General features: G+C 43.9%; 2 protein-coding genes and 1 long non-coding RNA gene across 9 annotated transcripts in view; 2 read left to right on the forward strand and 1 right to left on the reverse strand.

The window, feature by feature from the left end:
- UQCRC2 (ubiquinol-cytochrome c reductase core protein 2) overlaps positions 1–808 on the forward strand; it is a 33894-nt gene extending 33086 nt beyond the window's left edge. For all 7 annotated transcript variants that reach the window (XM_070232214.1, XM_001494381.6, XM_070232215.1 and 4 more), the window contains one exon: positions 543–808. In XM_070232214.1, coding sequence (XP_070088315.1) covers positions 543–626 — 84 coding nt within the window. In that variant the 3' untranslated portion in view covers positions 627–808. The remainder of the gene's footprint in view (positions 1–542) is intronic.
- PDZD9 (PDZ domain containing 9) lies at positions 629–14675 on the reverse strand. The gene is made up of 4 exons (XM_001491605.5): positions 14442–14675; positions 12678–12857; positions 7630–7819; positions 629–2137 (listed from the first exon to the last, which is right to left on the reverse strand). Exons 1-4 carry the CDS (start codon positions 14470–14472, stop codon positions 1741–1743), a joined length of 798 nt encoding a protein of 265 aa, XP_001491655.1. The 5' UTR covers positions 14473–14675; the 3' UTR covers positions 629–1740.
- LOC138917168 (uncharacterized) lies at positions 3638–7717 on the forward strand. Its single transcript, XR_011424771.1, has 2 exons — positions 3638–3779; positions 5325–7717. It is a non-coding gene; the product is annotated as an uncharacterized lncRNA (long non-coding RNA).
- Positions 14676–18341: the final 3666 nt, after the last annotated feature.

Raw genomic sequence — 18341 nt, forward strand, 5'->3', positions numbered from 1 at the left:
CCATTTAAAAAGGGTGGCCTGAGATAATGGGGGGGCTGCTACTCATGGTATTACACTTAACCTAAACAATCAGCTTTTGAACTTGAAGTCATGGAATAAGAATACTAGGATATAAAGTTTGACTTTCAAATTAACAATCATTGTATTTTTATTGACTCAGACTATTTGCCATTGTAATACAGAAACAGGAAAGTACAGCCCTGCCCAAGGCCGAACCCTGCCCTATTTTGTAATGTTAGTGAAGTTTTCCTTATCCCCCTCTTTAACAGCGACCCTCATATCTAGAGCAGCACACTTGCTCAGTCACACATATGATGGAACATCCAAAGGAACAGCTGAGCTTTTCCTCCTACATTGTGACAAATTAAAATAATGCACCAGCCCTCTCCTATAGTTTTCCTAAGAGCCTATTATAGAATTGCTGGCTTAGAATGTCCTATCCATAAACTCTTGAAATAACAGAATAAATAAGTTTATCTACTTGATAATACATTTTCTTATTTCTGTTAACTTTCTGTCTTTTCTTGTTTGTTTACTTAAAGGCTGCAAAGAAGTTTGTTTCTGGCCAGAAGTCAATGGCAGCAAGTGGAAATTTGGGGCATACGCCTTTCGTTGATGAGTTATAATACTGAAAGACATTGCAGGACAGAGCTGAACACTTTCCCAACCCAGAGCAGCAAACATATGAAAGTCAAGTCTCTATTATAATATTTATCTTTTTTTTTTTTAAGGAGGTGAAATATCTTAAAGCATAAATGCAGGTAATTGTTCCCAGCTGACCTAAAGTCAATAAAACATTCTGTTTAAATGGTTTTTTTGCATTTTTCCCAATCAGTTAATGAATAAGTATTTATTATATGCTGAGACCTTTGTTTCAGATGCTGTAAAGCAGAACGGGAATATAATAATAGAGTACAGAGTATCAGAAACTATTAAAATCAAGGCCAAGTAGCTATCAGAGTAAATATTTCCAGACTATTACTGGTGGCTTTTTAAGATAAAAGGAGTTTAAAAATCTGTCCTTTTGGGTGAGAACAATTAAATGGTCTAAGTTTTACCCACTTTGCCTTTTTTGCACTAGTTATTTCTAAAACTTGTTTTCCCTATTAGTCATATCCTGTATTTCCGCTGCTTCATTTTACATGTCTGATTTAGCTTCACTGTGGCAGACTTTTTGTTTCTCTCTCATCTTCTCCCTCTCCCTATCGGTTTCTATCCTGTCTCTTTCAAGTAATTAACTATCAACCCAACATTCAAAGTAAAAGTAGGGCTGAAAAGTGAAAAAAAATCCTAATGTGAACAACTAGCCAAAAAAATATATCTCTATTATTTCTTTTAAGTATGGCACTTGAAGTTTGCAAAACAAGAGAAACTAAATATCTAAATAAAAATGTGGTACTTACCTTAAAAAGTGAAATTCTCTACTATGTTCACACATTCTGATATTGGGTTCCTCTGCTGCATTTTCTAAAAGATGAGACATTCTTCTCAAAAGGAGGGTCTTAATGATCTGAATGATGTTGCTATTTTGAAAATAGCAAAGTTTGTGAAGCCTTTGAGGCCCCAGGGAAGTCTTTGGATATCAGGCTGAAGGAGGTCTCCAACAGCTTTACAACACAGTCATGAAAGGGAGTTGGTAAGTTTGCGCATACTCCTGTAAGTATAGCTGACCTGTACGTGGCAATGCACGAAAATTGAGTATTTTCAAGAGAAATGCACCTCTGAGCACAGATTTGCAAACTACTGCCTAACCAACTTTTGCACAGGTGGACCCTTGCTCTTTTCAACCTGGGCATAGTCTTCCAGCCAAAATGCATCTGAGGCAGAGGAGGAGGAGGAGGAGCTTTCATTGTCTTGCTTCACCATTGTCCAGTATGGAGAAGGGGCTCTCACTTCCTTCTTGTGATCTCTGTGAATCATCACGTCACAGTTAATGTCCTTTCCTACACTAATAGTACGGTTCTTCTTTTTATATCCATGCCATTCTCTGGAGATAGACATTGGTGTCTTTGCAGTGTGATGTCCAGTGGACCGGGGACCTTTATAATACTTAAATTTTTTATCTAAAACTACATCTTCATTGTCATCACTGCTTTTGAAAGAGTCCTCTTTTGCCTTCTCAGTTTCCTTTGTTGTGCTGAAATGAAAAGACTAGTGAATGAAATGGATTGTTAATGTCTGAACATTCATTGTCTCCTAACAAGATGTCTTATAACCTGCTTTGTCTCCTAAAAGGATACAGTTTAGCTTTAGCACTACCTTTCTCTGTTGAAATTTTTCTCTTTTCTAAAAGTACTTTTATATTTGTTTCCATTCCTAAACATAAGTCAAATTCTGCCTTAAATTATTTAACATTACTTTTTTTTTGGTGAGGAAGATTGACCCTGAGCTAACATCTGTGCCAGTCTTCCTCTATTTTGTATGTGGGATGCCGCCACAGTGTGTTTTGATGAGTGGTGTATAGGTACACGCCCAGGATCCAAATCTGTGAACCCTGGGCCACTGGAGCGGAGTGTGTGAACTTAACCACTAAAGCACCAGGCCAGCCCTCACATTACTTTAAGAAGCTTTGCACAGACTTAAGCCACAGTACTGACCTGAATATTAGCAGGCTTTAAGGGTAGGTTAATTTCACTCCATCCAGAATGACAGGTCAAACTGGGCATCTCCTCCACAGAATTCTGTTCTCATGGGTCACATGGGGTCAGCAATAACAGAGAATATTACCAGTTTCCAGGGGAGCTGGGAAATAGTGGGCCTCAAAGATTTTCAGCATGCTAGTCATTGGTAAATCTTTGAGTCTTCTTTTGTTCTCCTAAGCATCATTCTTTGCCTCTCCTTTGGGTTTACCAATGTGGATTTGTAGAACACCTTTTACTCAGGTGTATCTCATCATTCACTATTCCACCTCTCTGTTGCTCTCCAAAAGCTTTTAAAGATTTTTTTTGTAACTTGCCCCAACTATTGGCTTTCTTTTTCTTTTTTTTTTGTTTGAGGAAGATTATCCCCGAGCTAACATCTGCCACCAATCTTCCCCTTTTTGCTGAGGAAGACTGGCCCTGAGCTAACATCCGTGCCCATCTTCCTCTACCTTATATGTGGGACGCCTGCCACAGCCGTGGCTTGCCAAGCAGTATGTAGGTCCGCACCCAGGGTCTGAACGGGTGAACCCCTGTCCGCTGAAGCGGAACATGTGAACTTAACCACTGCGCCACCAGGCCAGCCCCCCAATTATTGGCTTTCTTGATTGTTGGAACTTGGGTGACGCTTGTCTGCTAGCAATTACAGGCCTCTTGAACTTTCCTAATACCTGCAGTACCTGTGCCTGCTATTCCTTTCCTGAACAAATGCTATCTGTCACCTGCTCCCGCCATCCTGGTGCTGTTGCTGAGCAGATCCAAAACTAGATCTTTGTGATTATGAACCTCTCATACATTCTGTGATGCTAAAAGGAAATAGGAAGTAGGTTTCTTTCCCACCACCCACCCCCCGAACCTGTCAGACTTGCTAGTATTATCACTAATATCCTTGGAGATCTGCCTATTTTATTTGCTCCCCAAAATTTGAACAGCTTTTCCTAAAGTTGCTCTCTTCTAGTAATATACAATTAGTATTGAGTCATGTTTACTGAGAGCCACTAGTCTTAAATTGTATGATTTTCTTTTATCCTTGATTTAGTGCTGTGCAAGAAGATTCAGAAGATCTCAGGATTAGAACAGTTTGCCTTCAGACATGCTCAGGGCTTCCTGTACAGCATATGAATGGGAAAAAAGTCCAAGGTACTTTTTTTTTTCAGATTGCAAAGGGTATCCTTTGTAACTCTGTATTAGGCAACCATAAAGGACAGGTGGCAGGGATAGGTTCTTGTTAAACTGGCATTTAAGGCCACAGGCCAGCAGAGGTCAGGGTTGGCTAGAAACAGTTTTTATACCACTAGGCCTGCCCAGAGCATCATATGGAATATTTTCTCCAGTGTGCACACAGTGCCATTTGCTCCTCAGAAAGGTCATACTAACTTTGTGAAAGAAGCCTTTTCTTCCTCCTTCTACCCCTTCCCTGCCCCCTTCCACATAAGTCACTAAAATGCCTTAAATATAAGCACTTTGCTTAAGTAAGAAAGAGACTCAAAACGTGCTTGGTATTGTTTGTGGGGTTTAGCCCCCTACTTAAGTTGTACTATTCTGTGTTTCTCTCTTCTGTGCTTTTGAATGGTCAGTCTGCCATCCTTAGATTTTAATATTCTGAATCTCCAAATCTGTGTAATTAAAATGCTTAGAACATAGTTGTTCTACAAGCTGATAAGGGCTCAGGCTCGAGGGCTATGCTCCCCAGTATAGGGTCCACCAGCTACATATGGCTGCTGAATTTAAATTGATTAAACTTGAATAAAATTTAACATTCCTCAGTTGCATTTGGCTAGTGGCTACCATATGGAACAACACAGGTACAGAACATTTCCATCACTGCAAAAAGTTCTTATTCCACATTGCTACTCTAGAGACAGACCTGTGCTACTTAGCCCTGTGATCCCTGGCAAGTACATACACATTTTTCTTGGCCTCGGTTTTCCATATCTATAAAACGAGGATAATAAAAAGAATTGGCATGAGCATTAAATGGTATGATGCTTGTAAAGCAGAGCCCACCACATAGTGAGCAATGAATAAGTGTTCACTGTTATCATTAACAGCTTTTAATCAAATCAGGATTGGTTTGGTTATTTGGGGGAAAAATTTTCCCCAGTCTGTGCCTGATCTGAAGGGGACAGCTGCTACCCATCTCTAGCCCACTGTCACATGTGGGAATGCAAGTCCATCTTCTGATTTTTCAGGAGAAATCAGAGATGCAGATTTTCCATGAAATCTTAGATTTGTAAATTTGGCAACTAATTCAAATATTTTTCATTTTTTAAATTTTGAAATATACAGAAAAATGCAAAAAACAGTTTAATGAAAAAAATTATGAACAGCTTGGTAGCGACCATTACTGTCCCCTGGAAAAACCCCATGTGTCCTCCTTGCTCTCTGTAGATGACTACTCTTCTGGGTTTTTAAAATGCTGTGGGAGATGAGCAAAGTCCCTTGGGCCACAGGTTGGAATCTCTGAAGTAATGTCTATGCAACATGGGCCATTTTTTAGTCTTGGTAAAGTTCCTAGCCATATTTCTTTGAGCCCATCCCAATAATCAAAGGCACACAGCAGCAGCAACTAGTGCTCAGGAATCCTATCAGAACTAATAAAGACCACCCTTGCATCAGCAGCCCTGGTGGTCTAGTGGTTAAGATTCACTGCTCTCACTGCCATGGTCTGGGTTTGTTTCCCAGTCAGCGAACCACATCGCCCATCTGTCGGTTGTCATAGTATGGAGGCTGCATGTTGCTGTGATGCTGAAAGCTATGCCACCAGTACTTCAAATACCACCAAAGTCACCCATGGTACACAGGTTGCAGCAGAACTTCCAGACTAAGACAGACTAGGAAGAAAGACCTGGCCACCAACTTCCAAAAAATTGGCATGGAAACCCTGTGAATAGCAGCAGAGCATTGTCTAATAATAGCACCAGAAGGTAAGAGGATGGCACAAAAAGAACAGTGGGCAGGGTTCCACTTTGCAATACACAGGGTCACTAGGATTTCGAAACAACTCAGTGGCACTAACAACAACAAACTCTTGCACCAGAGCACTGAATCTGTCACTAAAAGAAAAGGATCTCATGTTCTTGTGTCCTATAGAACTTCCTTGCATATCTGATCCTCAGAAGAGTCCCTGGTACTTATGTGTGACATAAACAAGCTCTCAGAGATTAGGTGATTTACTTGAGATTCAGAGCTGGATTTTCATTTTCATTCACTGAATAAATGAGCCCTCAACCACATGAAAGTCCTGTGGTAGGTTTAGCAGAACAAGACAGACTTAGTCTCTGCCTTCATAGAGTTTACATTCTCCCAGGGCAACAGAGTAAACAACTGATTAGACATTGTGTCATTGAAATTGGGATAAATGCTATAAAGGAGATACACAGGGTGCTATGAGAGCAAATGACAGGTGGACCTGACAGTGCTAACACTTCCTTTAGGAAGGCCTTCAAGGAAGAGTAATGACAGGGTCCTAGGCATGTTGCAGACAGAAGAGCAGGTGCAAAGGCCCCAGGCAGAGAGCTACGTAAGGTCAAAAAGCTGAAAGCCAAAGTGGACTAGAGAGGGAAGGGAAGAGCAGTATGCGGATACCAGCCAACCGGGATAGCAGAGCCCAGTGTGAGGATTTGGGCATTTATCCTGAGGACAAAAGGTCTTACAAGAGTTTAAGCAGGAACATGTCATGTTCAGATTTGCGTTGTAAAAGAGTCATTCTGTGTAGAAAATGAATAGAGGACAAGAGTAGATGCACAGAGACCAAATGGTGGCTTTGACTGGGGTGATGGTAGTGGCCAGAGAGAAGGGAACAAACGAGAGATGGTTGGAAGGAAATGACAAGTCTTAGTGATTATTTGAGTGGGAGGGTGTGGGAGACAAGGGAGATGGAGAAATCAAGTACAACCCCTAGATTTCTGATTTGTTAACTAGGCAAGTACTCCCCCAATAAGATAGGGCCTCTGGAAGCTCAGTGATGAGCTAGCTTTAGATTTTACACATAACGGGCTTGAGAAGTTTATGATACATCCAAATGAAGATTTCAAGTCAGAGTTTATATATGCAAGTTTGGAGATAATACAATTTGAAAGTTATTAATGTGTGGATAGTAATGGAAACCACAGGCATTGCTGATATTGCCCAGAAGAGAAGAGAGCCAAAGATTAAACTCTGAGGAACTCCAAGGTTGGATAAAAGGAGACCAAGAGGCAAGTGCCCAGAGGTCATAGGAAAATCTGAGGAGTGTGGTATCACGGGAGCCTGAGGAAGATAATGTTTCAACAAGAGTGAGAGTGGGAGGTTGTAAAGCTTCTAATGCAGCGCGAAGCCAAGCAAAGTGAAGACTGAATCCATTGGAAGCAGCAGCATGAAGGTTGTGAGTGACCCTGGAATGGGAAGAGACCTCTCAGCCAATAACGAAAGCAAGGCCTACAGTAAAGTGGGTTGAGAAGTGCCTGGGAGATGGTGTCTTCTGAGGAAATAGTGATGTCCAATACAACTCTTTTAACAAGTTTGGAGTCAAGGCATAGGACAGTGTCTGGAGGGGGCAGGGAGAGGAGAGTGGAGTTACAGTGGGGTTTGCTAAGATGGTAGGGGCTTTAAAAGGCTTCTTAAGTGTTACTGGGAAGGATCCAGAGAGAGAGAAGTTGAATATGCGAAGACAAATGAGGAAATGGGATTCATGGCCCATGTTTAAGGGCTGACTTTGGAAAAGGGGGCACCTTGCAGGTAGGTTTAGAGGCAGAGTTCCCATCAGGTGGTTTGTATTTTCTTTAACTCCAGGTTCAAGGCTCTTGGCTTTGTTATTCTGCCTCATATTAGGTCCTGCACATTGTCCTTTCCAAAAGGATTTAGAAACCCAGTAAATTATTGTGGTGGTGTCACCAATCCCTCCTACCATGGTCCATTTGATAATTCTCACGTTAAATCAAGACCCTGTGCTTCATAGGCCCTGGGGAATCTGTAGTATAACAAAGATACCCTAAAATGAACTACTTACCATGTTACTGGGAATTTGGTCTCAGGGATTAAATCATGTATTTCTTCCCATTCTTGGGGTATGTCAATAAAATCTCGGTAAACCTTGATTTCTAGCACTGTTCCTATGGTGGTATGTTGCAAAAGCTGTAAAAATTCTCGAAGAGTGTATCCTAATACATTGGCATGGCCAACACTAATCAGAACATCACCTGAAGAGGGAAAAAATTTATCAGTAAAATTAAGGTAATGGTTTAAAGCGATCATACCATTTCTGACTTTATTGTGAGGTGTTTCATTTTATGGGTTCATTTTGTTGGTTCATTTTGAACCAAAACCAGACTTCAGCCTTATTTAACAAAAATAACCATCTCAGTGACATGAGTATCCTTTGCATAATGAAGAATGCATGCAAGATGTTGCATGCTTTTTGCTTTTTTTTGTGTGTGTGTGAAGAAGATTGGCCTTGAGCTAACATCCGTTGCCAATCTTCCTCTTTTTTATTATTTTTTTATTTTTGCATTTGTGAGGAAGAGTGGCCCTGAGCTAACATCTGTGCCAATCTTCCTCCATTTTGTATGTGGGATGCTGCCACAGCATGGCCTAATGAGCAGTGCATAGGTCCACACCTGGGATCTGAACCTGCAAACCCCAGGCCACTGAAGCAGAGCACACAAACTTAATCACTACACCACTGGGCTAACCCCCTCTTCTTTTTTTCCTCAAGGAAGATGAGCCCTGAGCTAATATCTGTGCCAGTCTTCCTCTATTTTTTTGTATGTGGGTTGCTCCCTCAGCATGGCTGATGAGTGGTGTAGGTCCATGCCAGGGATCCAAACCTGCACACCTGGGCCACTCAAGCAGAGCACACCGAATTTAACCACTACACCATGTGGTCAGCCCCCCAACCAAGATGTTTCTTAACAGCAGTATGATGATTATATCATGTTTTTACAACATTTCACATTTCTGAAGTCTTTGGCATAACAGAGGCTAAAAACCATTTATAATCCAAACCATCCTTTAGAATTCTAAAAACGTGTTTGTTTCCAATAAAATGAATGGCTATTACTGTTAAAGAAAAAACCATTTACACTAAGTGATGAATGAAGGACCTACTTTCTATTATACTTGCCTGGCAATTTCCAGTGCCCTCCACAGTAAGTAGACCATATTAAACTTCAAGCCTTTCATTTTTATTTTCTGCCCTTGCACGGTATTTGTTGAGCAAATAATTCTCAACAAATTGCTAGACAATTATTGCTAATTAATGCTAGACAATTAGCATGCTTTAATTAAGCTTAAGATGTGTCCACAGAGAGTACGTTGGTTCAAAGGGATGTGACAGCTAGGTCCCCTACTTGAGGGCAGTGCTGGACAGGGAGGGAAGCATGATGGTCAGCCATGCAGCTTCTGAGCCTCCAGCAGGTGGGAAGAGAACCACATCTTGACAGCAAGCCCCTGAACCCCTAAATTGGATGCTTAAAAAGACCAATGACTCACTGCACCCGCCTCCTTACCCCCAGCTACGGCATAGACATGTAAACTAGGTCCAGCCATTGGTTCTCCCACCAGGGTTGCTGAACCTGGAACTGGAGATGCAGAGGGGTGACAGGAGCACCAGGTTTCCAGGCGTAGTTATTCATGGGCTCTTTGTTCTCTATTTTCCAAGCCTTTCTGGCAATTCTGTCAGACTTGATGTCCTAAATTCAGTGCCTTAACAGAACTGTTTTCTGTTAATTACAATGAAGAACCCTGACTGCTACACAGGCATTCGGCAAGAGAGGAAGGAATACAAAGAAACTGCTTTTCAAGGACAGACTCACATTGGGTAAAATCTTAGTCTTCAGATCTTTCTCATACTAACATCCTGCCGAATAGTATTGGAGACTTCCTAGCTAATATCGGATGAAGTGACTCCAATGAAGAACCAAAGGATGTGTCCACCTCTCTGTGCATGGGAAGCTAGGGACCCCTCAATCACCCTCATTGCAAGACAGCTGAAGCCTCACTCAGAGGAGGAAAGAATCTAGGGGAAATACCTTCTCTAATCCTACACCCCACTGTGCTGTAATCGGGAACTGCTGATCCCAAAGGAAGCCGCCAAGCAAAACCAAGGACAAATTTCCATAGTGCTAGATCCTATCAGAAACAAAAGTTCCCAGTGTTAAAGAAAATGAATACTTAGAAGGGTGCAGAAAACCTACTTTGGTCTTAAAAAGTAGCTGGGGGTAAAGCCAACCATAAACTTCAGAATAAAACTAGGCTGCTCCCAGCTACCTGCAGATCGTGCGGTCTGAAACCGCTGTTCACCCTGCGGAGGTTAATTACAACGGCAAAAAAACCTCACTGAATGAACTTACTTGCCTAATGTTAAAAGGAGTGTTTATGGCTGAAAGCTATGGCTTGGCATTCTGCTTAATTATGTTGTTAAAGGGTGACTTTTGTGAAGAGGGCAGAAAATAAACAGCTTAATTCCCTGACCGTTCTGGCTGTAAACCAAACGTGTCAGTGTATGAATGTGACTACTCTGGCAATAGATATTAACATTGCCCTTCATAAAGAAACACCAATTTGGAAGTTATGAATACTAACCTCATAACACGTTTTATTCTGTTTTAATGGGCTGTAGGAACCATATTATATAAACTTTGTCTTGATAACCTATATTAAATCAACTTTGCAAGCAGCCAAGCCATGACTGAAAAATAGACCTTTATTTTTCTCCATCTTTCCCAACTAAGCTGTAACTTTAAGCTCCAAGTGGTTAGAGACCACATCTGTTTGGTTCACCCTGTACCCCAGTGCCTAGCAGGATGCCTGCACAGAGCAGGCATTCAGGAAACAATTACTGAATGAATGTGGCCTGGTAAGGGTGGTGGCCAGTACGTGACTTTTATTTACCTTCAAACTATATTAATTTCTTAACATTCTGGTTATCAGAGTCTGTTAAAGCCATATTGGCCAAAGGGAATTTAAAGTTTAGCCAGAATAAACTAACACTAAACTAAATTAGAAAATCAAGATGAAATCACGTTATGAAACACCAAAAAGGAGAGAAATTTAAAGCACACAGATGAGAAATAATGGGGCTGGGAGGTAATGGGGTCAAAGAAATAGCAGGTTTCTCGGACTATCACTTCTAAAAATCTCATAATCATTGTCAAAACTGAATTACAGTCTTTGAAACCTAGACCCTGAAGAGAGGTGGCTGACTTGTCACGAAGAGATACGAGGCTCTGGACTTCCTCTGTATTGAAATCTCATTTCTAGTCAAAGGTATGGGCTTTCTAGGCAGGCATGGATTCAAATCCCAGCTCTAACCACTCACTTAGCTTTGTGTATTGAACAAATTACTTCTTCTCTCTAAGCCTCTATATTTGATTATCTATCTTCCAGGAGTGTTGCAGAGATTAAATTAGATAATAGATGTGGAAACATCTTGCACAGTGCCTGGGGCAAATATTCATTTATTAGTCATTTATTAAGCACAGACATCATAAATGTGCCAGTACTGTAGGTAAGTCCTAGATTTAAAAGCTGAATTCAAGACTGCCTCTGACCTCAAGGAGCCCACTAACTGATGCCCCACCAAGAGCTTCTGTTTCCTGTGCATAAAGCATACTCCTCTCCCACTCTAGCGAGTGTGCACGTTGGCTATTAACCAACATCTGTCACCTGACCCCAGAGAAGCTGAGGAGGACAGGCAGACAAGCCCATGGGGCCTGTCCTGGAGCTCTATTGGTCTGGAAAGTCCAGAACCTTCTTTCTGGCATTTGTTCCCCAGTACCAAGTAGTGATATGCGGAGAAAATGCTTTGGATGTTAAGGTGAGGTAAACTGTTCGTAATAGCACTATTTATCTACTTTCTTTAATCCACTGCTTCGAACCCTAGCTGCAATTAGAATCACCTTAGGAGCTTTTAAACCATAAACTGCCCTGACCCCAACCCCAAACCAATTGAACCAGAACCTCTGGGGAGATGGGGCCCAGGAATTTTAGTTTTGAAAGCTCCCAGGTGATTCTCATAGGTAACCAGAGTTGCAAACCAGTGGTTTAATCCACTGGGGCTCTAGTACCAGAGTCATTTTTTATTAAAAAAAAAAAAAAGACAAGTCTAGAGACTCTTTCAGTAAGAACAGCCTAAGAGAAATGATTGCCAATATTTCTATAGTTTTCAAAGCACTTTCATAAAAATTAACTCATCAAATCCTAGCAATCTCTGACAAAGGTGGTATTATCCCAATTTAGAGATGAAGTGACTGTGGCCTGGATGGTTAAGTGACTTTGTCCAAGGTCACAGAACTAGAAAGTGGCAGAGCCTGGGCCTGAATGGTTTTTCCTTCTCACCCCCTTACCATCCCATTGTGCCTCCCTGACTCCTGAGCACAGCACTAGGCCCGGAGCAGGCACTGGGAAAACACATCTTGAACTGGATGGAAATTTCATTCACCCAAAGACAAGAAAAGCAGGACAGTATTGATAAAGCCCTTGGGCTCTGGAATCTAACAGAATTCCAATCCCTGCTCCTTGGTGTGATGATGGGCAAGTTACTAAATGTCTGATTCCTTATCTCTAACGTGGTGTAATGCAGGATCTATCTCAGGGATTGTCAGAGTGGGTGAAATGGGATCGTCAGAGTGGGGTGAAATGGGATCATGCCTCTAAATGGTGATGATGATGAATACTACCTACGAAAAAGAAATCTTTATCCACAGAGAGCCATAAACTCTGGAGTGACACAGTACCTGTGTCTGTATCCCACTTGCTACATGGGGGTGAACCTGGACAAGGAACTCAATCTCACTGAGCCTCAGTTCCCTCACCTGTAAAAGGAAGGCGATGATAATAATTCCTACTTAGAGGGTTATTGTAAGAATTCAATTAATAAATACGGACAACAGTGAGGGTTATTATATAAGTGACAGCAGCTGGCCCATAGAAAGCTCTCAAACAATGTCATCATCATCATTATGGTTACACCAAAACCTAATAACCCAAGTCTCCTTGAAGGCATATAGAAGGGAGGCAGGGGGTGGAGGGTGGGATGCATGGGAAAAACACAGTCACCTGGCTGGAGTTTTCCATCCCTGGCTGCAGCCCCCTTCTTGATGAGATGGATGATTTGGAGGAAGGGCCCATGCTGGATGACGATCAGGCCTAAACCGAGGCTGCTCACAGTGAGTTTGGTCTCCTTAGTTTTGCTCAACTTGTGTTCAGATGTCTTGATTTTGAGACTGATTTGTTTTTCTGATAAAAAGAGGAAGATTTGTTTTCATCCTTCACCTAGACAGCAGCATTTATTTATATATTGATGCAGGCAGTGTGCTAGGAAAGTGTTTCTTGCTTTCATAGATCTTCCAGCCTAGTGGAGGACACAATATCAGCTATGTAAATATATGTTGAATAACAAACTGTAACACACGCAATGAAGGAAAAGTACAGAATGCTCTGAGGGTGACCAACAGGAGGCCCAGTAAAATTTGAGTTGAGGTCAAAAGGACCAATAGAAAATATCTAGGCAAAGGAGGGTGGGAGGGAGCAAATTGGATCAAGGTTCTAAGTGGAAAGAACATAAAGGAGACCAGTAGGGGGCAGGCAGGAGGAGCAAAGGCAGAGCAGACAGGGGCTGCTTCCCAAGTTGACCTTGCTGGAAAAGCTTAGAAGTGATTTAAGCAGGACACATAAGATTTGCTTTTTTTTTTTCAACCCTCTGGCTGCTGTGTGGATTGTGGGGTCGGGAGTGGAAGTGGGAAACAAAAGGGTTACTGCAGTCACCCAAGCAAGTCATGGCAATGACAGCGAAAAGGGACAGTAGGAAAAGAGCATTTGGGAGGAAAATCTGGGACAACAGGTAACGGAAGGAGTTGAAATATGTTTTCTACAAAACTAAATCTCACAAGAAATGTTCCAAAGACTAAAGAGTGATTTAAAACAAGTTATTTTCCCAAGAGGAAGCTTCTGAGGAGATTTGTTTTCAGCACACTTTTCAGCATTTCACACACACACACCACTTTTCCTTAAGGACAAGTAACAAACTGCTACTTGCCAAGCCTTTGCCAAATCCATGTGACTGTGGTGTTTTGGGGGCTCAGGAGTCCTCCCGACTGCTGAGGGATGGGCCCTCCCCTGCTCCCCACCCCAGCTGTGGGGAGCTGGCTGGGTTCAGGCCCTTTCCTCCAAGCAAGTGTCCTTGCCTATCTCCAACCTCACCTTCCCCAAAACCACAGATGCTCTCTGTCTGGAAAATAAATAACCTAGTGTAAAGAAGTTACCGTCTTTAGAGACAAGGCTCCTTGAGCCTCCAGTTCCTGGGCACACAGAGAAGTGGCATGTTAGGCAGGGTCTGAGTTCCAGCCCCAACCTGCAAATTACATGTGCTTATGATACAACCCCCTATGAAGCCCGGTCTCAAAAGGCAGCAGAGTTAAGTGAAGGAAGCCAGACTCAAAAGACTCCACACTATATGCTTCCGTATTTATGACATTCTCTGTGGAAAGGGCAAAACTATACACAACAGACCGGGAGTATCAGGAGCTGCGGTGGGAGAAGGGGTTGGCTGAAAACAGGTAGCACAAGGTAATTTTGGGGATGGTGGAACTGTTCCACATCTTGATTGCAGTAGTGGTTAAACATGGGTATACGTTTGTCAAAACTCAGAGCTGTGCACCAAAAAGGGGGGCTCTTACTGTCTGTAAATTATAGTTCGGTAAACAAATGACGGAGAGAGGCTATCTCCCAGGCCAAGCGTGTCACATTCCCATTTTACAGAGAAGGAAAAGTGAGGAAGGCTTGGTCCCCAGGGCATCACTCTCTTCCCCACTCCCCAGTCACCTTTTCTGCTTTTGACAGAGGCCTTCTTCATGGCCCCGGGAAGGCAGGCCGCTCAGCAGGGCCTCCCGGAGCGGAAGCTGGAGTCGGTCCAACTCCCAACTGTCTGGAACCCTCGAGGAGCGAGCAGCTGGCGCACTGCGCGCAAAACGGGGACCTCAGGCGGGGAGGAGACCTCGGGCACCGCCCCTCGGGCTGACCCCCAGGGGGCGCTGCGACGACGCCCAGAAGTTGGGCAGCAGTGCGGTCACCACGAGGACCCACCTCAATGGACCCTGGAAAATGGAGTGTGTGAAAATTTTGGTGGAAAAAAAACGAAACACCTGCGGGGACTAGCACAGTGCCTGGCTCACAATGGGTTCGTCATTCATTCTTGGGAAACTATTGAAATAGGGAGGGTGGGGGGAGCACAGAGGAGGGTGTGTCCAAGATGTGAAATGGTCTACAGAGGAAGATCATAGCTAGATGACCATGGAAGAGCACAGAATCCCCTGCTGTGCTCCCAATAATGGTATTTTTAATATTGTTGCATCAACAGTTCCCACTGCTGTGGAACTGCACTTTTTCATGAATGTTTTGAATGAGAAAAGGCCAAGGGTGGCCAAAAAATGAGTCACGATTAGGAGAGGAATTAATTATTCCTTTTTTCCAAAATAATTCTTCCTCCCACACACACATTCACTCATACAAATATTTACTAGAATCCCATTCTGGTTTGTGCTGATGCTGGGGACACAACAGTAGACAAGACAAACAAGGGCTCTATCTTCTTGGAATTCGGGTTTAAAAAACAGATGAATTGGACAATTTTAGGAAAATATAAATTATCAAAAATAAATTCTAGGGGCTGGCCCCGTGGCCGAGTGGTTAAGTTCGCACGCTCTGCTGCAGGCAGCCCAGTGTTTCGTTGGTTCAAATCCTGGGTGCAGACATGGCACTGCTCCTCAAACCACGCTGAGGCAGTGTCCCACATACCACAACTAGAAACACCTACAAAGAAGAATATACAACTATGTGGGGGGTGGGGGGGGCTTTGGGGAGAAAAAGGAAAAATAAAATCTTTAAAAAAATAATAAATAAATTCTAGAAGAAATAGAAAGCAATGTAATGAGGTAGGTCCTGTTGTCATCCCCACTCTGATGAAACTGAAAGCTAAGCATCTCAACATTCGTGCCTTCAACAAAGAGTAATAGAGCACCGTGCAAAGATGTTCATGGTAAACCCAGGCAGGTCCCAGCTTATTTGGCTGTTTCTGTGACTCTACACAGACAATTAACCAGGGCAGATTTCTTGGATAAATCCTGTGTCGCAGAGGCTGATACAAAAGGAAATGAATGGAGTCGTCCTGTTCCCGCTACTCTCAACCTCAAGGAGTCTCCTACAGGTGGCTTCTGTGATAGATCGCCTGTTTCCTCCTCCAAACAGTCTGGCAAAGCGTCTGTCCAGATACCAAATTAATTCTATCATAAAATGCATCCTTTTCCTCCATTTTCCTATCAGAAGGGGAATGCAGAGAGTTTGTGGGAATAAAGCATGTCAGCATTCGAGGTTCTGTAAGGGCAGCATCAGCGGCACGTGGCACACAGGGGCTCCACCGCTTTCCCTGCATCCCAGGCTGAAAACTCTCTTTAAAGTGGATGCCAAGATCACACTGATTGGCGGAACTGCAAGATACAAACTGTCGTGGATGCTGTGCTATGCTGCCTGGGTCCCCCTTCAGGGCTGAAGGACTTAGTCCTCCCCTCCACTCCACCCCTGCAATAGCTGAAGACAGCCCTCTCCCCAAGATCACACCTTCCCAGAGCAGGTAGCATCCGGTGACTGGTAAAAAACACTTGGCTCCCTTGTCCAACTCAAACAATTCTGGAGAGCCATCCCAGCTTCAGAGCTCCTACAGGGTCCACTGAGCTCCTCCTGTGGCTGCACTGCAACCTAACTTCCTCCTCTGCCAGGTCCTATTTCCTTCCCTCCCCCCACAGGTGTGGGTCCCAAGAGCTCCCCAATAAACTCCCTGCAACTCAGAGTGTGTTTCCTAGAGAACCCAACCCGCAACAGCTAGTTCCAGGGATGGTCTGAAAGAGGAGAAGCCAAGATGGGATTCTGTAGCTGGATGACCCACTGCCCAGGTAATAATGAAGACCCATTCCCAGTAAAGGAGGATTGTACATAGCCTCAGGCACAGGGAAGCACTGATTGTTCAATTTTTCACCAGTAGTAAGATGGAATGGCTTGGCACCCACATGATCCAGCTGGGTGTCTCATAGTACTCCCTTGTCCTATTTTGCCAGTAAATAGACAAATAGATCAGCCACAGCCTGAGAAGTACGTGGCAACCAGAGGCTCAAACCCCTCAGGGCGGGGCAGTCTGGGCCACCTCACCACATAAGCCACCTAGACCATCAAAGGTGCTAGCAGAGGGTGAAAGGAATCTAGGATGGATAGGAGAGGATGGAAATGATGAGTGTGTCAGTTATGCCTCGAGATGACCTGCTGCTGCAGCAGAAGCTGCAGTCTGTCCCACTAACCTTCCTCTTCTTAGTTTCCCACAGGAAAAGATGCCCACAGCGTCCTGAGGGTGCTGCTCTCGGAACTGAAAAGAAGCAAGTGGATCTGCGGAGCACAATGTGTGCACTGTTGCAAATGCTGCACTGTGCTGCCTGGTTCCCGTTCAGGACTGAAGCGCCTAGTGCCCAGCTACTGGGAAGGTTGTAGGTAGACAGGTCTCGGCTGTTGCCCTCCCAAGGAATTGTCCTTGGCTGAAGAGCCACCTTACCAAAAGTCATGCCCCATTCCTGGGGTAACTAGCATCCACTGGCTGGTCCATGCAGGGATACCAAGGCTTGGCCCCTTTACCCCCAACTCAGGACAACTCTGAATAGCCATCCCAGCTTCAGAGCTTCCTGCAGGGTCTGCCAAAGCCTGCTGGACTGTACCACAGCCGTACTGCCCCCTCTGCCCAACCCTGCTTCCTTCCCTTCCCCCACAGCAGTTGATCCTGAGAGCACTCCCTAATAAAGCTCCTGCGCACTATTCAATAATCTCTTCTCTCCGGGTCAGCTCCAAGGGAACCCAATCCATGAGACTACATGAGATTTGAGCCCAAGGCACCAATCGTTAACCTCTGGATTTAGCTTTTTTGTTTTAACTAATCCCAGAAACCCAAGGGGCACATGTGTGCTGCAACCACCACGCTGTTGGCCTGCACAATAAACTTGACCCTCAGGGAGGCCGTGTGTTCTTTATCCTGTCAGGCTAAAGATACTCCTTAAAGAGTGGAGTGATTGCACACTCCCCTCCACAGCTTTCCCCGAGGCCCCATCTGGATTCAGCCTCTGCTGGGCCGAGGCCTACCATCCATCACGATAAAGCACACCGTGCTCACATTCCTTTAACAGCCACAGGATGGCTATTTATGACTTCAGGCTGCCAGCACAGCTCCCTCCTGGGGGCCTTCTATGTTCTTCTAGGTCCCCAAGGATTTTCTGCCTTAAGGAGCCTCATGGCTCATCCTCTCTCGGAATAGAAAAGTCCCAGCTGCTTTGCTTAAGGTTGAGTGAGAGGATGAGGAGGTCCTATCGCTGGAGCAGAGTGCCTGACTCTGGGAGTCTGTTAGGTCAGACGGGAGAAGGAGGCACAGAGAGGTAATGTGACTTTCCCAAGTTCAAGTCGATAGTAGGGGTGGGACTAGAATATGGTTCTGTATTCTTTTTACTCCATCACACCACCGCTCCCTAACCCCTAGGGTTTGCCTGTACTAAAATCCAGACTGAGATATAGAGGAAAATGGAACTGATCTGTCCCATAGATCTCACAGACGCCTGGGACTTTGAAACACCAGGTTTGTTGGAAGGCAAGAATGAGATGTGGGGCTAAAAAGAGGATTAATGGGAAATCTGTAAGCAG

Source organism: Equus caballus, chromosome 13, assembly GCF_041296265.1.
Source record: "Equus caballus isolate H_3958 breed thoroughbred chromosome 13, TB-T2T, whole genome shotgun sequence".
Lineage (NCBI taxonomy): Eukaryota > Metazoa > Chordata > Mammalia > Perissodactyla > Equidae > Equus > Equus caballus.